This window comes from Hakea prostrata, chromosome 5, assembly GCF_041222555.1.
Source record: "Hakea prostrata isolate BN-2017 chromosome 5, UWA_Hpros_2, whole genome shotgun sequence".
In the NCBI taxonomy this organism is placed as follows: domain Eukaryota; kingdom Viridiplantae; phylum Streptophyta; class Magnoliopsida; order Proteales; family Proteaceae; genus Hakea; species Hakea prostrata.
In genome coordinates, this window is record NC_142604.1 from 5,663,805 (window position 1) to 5,667,757 (window position 3,953).

Consider the following 3,953-nt stretch of genomic DNA (forward strand, 5'->3'; position numbering starts at 1 on the left):
AAGAACCTAAACATCATATTCTTACCAACCAAGCTTTTTCAACTTCCCTAATCAAATAGTGTTAGGGTAAGGAAGATGGATAAAAAGGTCTTTCAAGAATGGAAGAACGAGTCCTTCTTTTGTTGTCAAGAATCATGTTTGAAGTGAAAAAACTAGAATTAATTAATTTGAAAAGACATTTTTGAGAAATTTTTTGTAGAAGAAGAGAGATTGATGCTAAAACAACTTGTCACCAATAATGAAGGTTGGGTGATCAATTTCATGTATGAAAGCATTAAGTAGTTGGATGTGACGATATACATATGAATCTCTCTCTACACTTGCACCGTGAACTTTCTTTTCCATTTGCTAAATTTACTAACTATGATTAAAGCTAGTTACAGACTAACAGTACTTTAAAGAGAATCAGTTGAAGCATAAATATAGTGTTCATGGAGTTACCTTCACAATCTTGATTCTTTGAAACCCACCATCTTGGCTTGGAGTTTTGTGGTTGATGCCTGTCCCTTGCCAAGGCCACCCATTACCATCACCGGCCACACCCAAAAAGAGGGTTGCTACGATTGTGCGCCGCCTAGGCCCCCCATCCACCACTCTTCTTGCTCTGCTATTATATAAGTTAAAGTAGATGATGAAAGCTGTGTGCAAAGCTCAAAGTCTTGGCACAGAGACTCAGAAACTCACAGGTTCAGAGAATCTCAATGCCTAGACTCTGAGTTGAAAAAAAAGTTGAACACACGTGACCAAAGCCACTCTCTCTCCTTCAACTTGTCTTTCCTTTTTTGTTTGAAAGCAATCATTCAAGGAACCCTGTTCCTCACTTTGATTCCCTGTCTATTATCGGTTTATTTATTTAATAAAGCTCGCATTTGCTTTTTCTTTGTTTCCTTCTCTGGTCTTTCAATCAATCTCAGGGAATTCGAAGATGGAGAAGAAGGTGTTTGGGTTTTGTAATCTGAAGTTCATTTTTCTTGTATTGGGTCTCTGCAATGTCGCTGTGGGTGCAAGGCTTGAGAAGAAACGAGGGTTGGAGGTGGAGAAGAAGACCTACATCATCCACATGGCGAAGTCCAAAATGCCGGCGAGCTTCGATGAGCACACAGAATGGTACGATTCGAATCTGAAATCGGTGTCGGAGAAAGCAGAGATGCTCTACACATACAACAACGTCATCCATGGCTTCTCTGCTCGGCTTACAGAACAAGAGGCGAAATCACTTGAAAGCAGAGAAGGAACCCTCGCCGTCTTACCGCAGGTGAGATACGAACTTCACACAACTCGGACTCCCCTGTTTCTGGGTCTCGATAAAAACCAGGGGTTAATGCCGGAATCTGCCTCTGCAAGTGAAATCGTTGTCGGAGTTCTTGACACAGGTGTCTGGCCTGAAAGCCAGAGCTTCGACGATAAGGGTCTCGGCCCTGTACCCAGTAGTTGGAAAGGGCAGTGCGAGGTGGGTAAGAACTTCAGCGCCTCTAGCTGTAACCGGAAATTGATCGGAGCAAGATTTTTCTCCAAAGGGTATGAAGCCACTCTGGGTCCAATTGATGAGAGCAGTGAATCGAAATCACCGAGAGATGACGACGGCCACGGCACACATACCTCTACCACCGCCGCTGGCTCAGTCGTCGAAGGTGCGAGCCTCTTCGGTTATGCTGAAGGAGCTGCAAGGGGCATGGCTTCTCATGCCAGAGTTTCTGTTTACAAGGTTTGCTGGATTGGTGGTTGTTTCAGTACAGATATCATAGCAGGTTTGGATAGAGCAGTGGAAGATGGAGTGAATGTGATCTCCATGTCTCTGGGTGGTGGGATTTCTGATTACTTCAGAGACAGTATAGCCATGGGAGCTTTCTCTGCTATGGAGAAAGGAATTCTTGTGTCTTGCTCTGCAGGAAACTCTGGCCCTTCTCCTTATAGCTTGTCCAACGTCGCTCCTTGGATAACCACCGTCGGCGCCGGCACTTTAGACCGTGATTTTCCTGCGTCTGTTACACTTGGTAACGGTAAAAACTACTCCGGCGTTTCACTCTACAGTGGAAACCCATTACCCAATTCGCAGCTGCCGCTCATTTACGCCGGCAACGCCACCAACGCTTCCAATGGAAATTTATGCATGAGTGGCTCTTTGATTCCGTCCAAAGTCGCCGGAAAGATTGTTCTTTGCGATCGAGGTGTCAATGCTAGAGTTCAAAAGGGTGCCGTCGTAAAACAAGCCGGCGGCGCAGGGATGATTCTGGCGAACACGGCTGTGAACGGAGAAGAACTGGTTGCCGACGCGCATCTTTTGCCGGCGACAACTGTGGGTGAGAAGGCCGGCGATTCGATAAAGCAGTATCTCTTCTCAGATGCTAATCCGACGGCCGCGATTGTTTTCGCTGGCACAAAAGTAGGGGTTCAGCCGTCACCGGTGGTTGCAGCGTTCAGTTCGAGGGGACCCAACGCGGTCACGGCGGAGATACTCAAACCAGATGTCATCGCTCCAGGTGTCAACATCTTAGCGGGATGGACGGGTGCGGTGGGACCCACAGGCTTAGCTGGCGACAAGAGACGCGTGGAGTTTAATATCATATCAGGTACATCGATGTCTTGCCCACACGTGAGTGGTTTGGCAGCATTACTCATGGCGGCGAAACCCGGTTGGAGCCCCGCAGCGGTCCGATCCGCTTTGATGACGACAGCTTACTCTAGCTACAAAACCGGCACAAAGATCGAAGATCTCGCTACCGGAAGTGCAGCAACGCCGTTCGATTACGGAGCAGGACACGTGGATCCTGTTTCAGCCCTTGATCCGGGTCTCGTGTACGACATCACCGCCGAGGATTACATTGGTTTTCTCTGCGCTTTAAACTACACCGACTCACAGATTTCGCTGGTGGCGAAACGAAACTTCACGTGCGATTCGAGCAAGAAATACAGCGTCACTGATCTCAACTACCCTTCTTTCAGCGTCGTTTTTCCGACGGCCATTGACGGCGGCGGCGGTAGCAGCGCCGCCAGTGCAACCACCGTCATTAAGCACACACGAACGCTGACGAACGTCGGCAGCCCTGGAACATACAAGGTGTCGTTGTCTTCCCAGACGAAGTCGGTGAAGATATCGGTGCAGCCTGAATCTATAGTTTTCGGTGCAGCAAATGAGAAGAAGGCGTACACAGTGACGTTCACTGCAACTTCTATGCCTTCAGGGACGAACACCTTTGGTCGTCTCGAGTGGTCCGACGGAAAGCACATCGTCGGAAGCCCTATCGCGTTCAGTTGGACGTGATCAACACCTGAGAACTCTCTCAGCTCGTTTGTGAATTCCCATTAGTAAAGGGTTGAAATTCCTGTTGTTAATTTATTTCTCTGCTTGGATATGTTATGCGGCCAACAAGGAAGGCCTGTTAAGTGTTTGATGTTTGTTCTCTTAGAAGAAGGAAACAAGAAAAGCCAGAAAAAAGTTTAGAGCTTTAAGTGGATTGATGATGCAACGAATGCCTTTATTAATAGGGGGCATTTAAAATGTAAATTATGGAATTGAATTTAAGAAGTTTAATGAGGTTCTTTCAGTGGTGGACATTCGACAGTTGCTGTCCTCCCATGTAGATTTCACAGTTCTTTGTGTTTTTGTTCCTAAAGAGGTGAACAGAGCAGCAGAGTCTTTAGTTAGGATCGCCTTGTCAAAGACAGATTGGTCAATTTTTGCTCCCTGCTACTTGAACTTTGACTCTAGATGCTTTGGCTTTTCTTGCCCTTCCATCAAGATTAAACCAAAGCGTCAAAACTTAAATTTCAGAAATTGATTGATAGTCATGGTTTTAAGGATCTGGAACATTGTAAATTTAGGCAAGTTTTGGGCTGTTTTTGGATCATACAACTAGAGTGGTTTTTTTTAAACTGTTGCCACATAATCTTTGGTAGAGGTCTTTCTATGCTCTGGTAATGCAAATGAATGATTTGCTTTAGGAGTTTAGGGT

At 46.1% G+C, this 3,953-nt stretch overlaps 1 protein-coding gene across 1 annotated transcript; it reads left to right on the forward strand.

Annotated features, from left to right (window-relative positions):
- Positions 1–332: 332 nt before the first annotated feature.
- ARA12 (Subtilase family protein) lies at positions 333–3,657 on the forward strand. The gene has a single exon (XM_089154722.1). The coding sequence runs from the start codon at positions 926–928 to the stop codon at positions 3,260–3,262; it is 2,337 nt and encodes a 778-aa protein (XP_089010848.1). The 5' UTR covers positions 333–925; the 3' UTR covers positions 3,263–3,657.
- Positions 3,658–3,953: the final 296 nt, after the last annotated feature.

Excerpts from the sequence above, each read along its gene's own strand:
- ARA12 (XM_089154722.1), top strand. The coding sequence starts at position 926 with ATGGAGAAGAAGGTGTTTGGGTTTTGTAATCTGAAGTTCATTTTTCTT.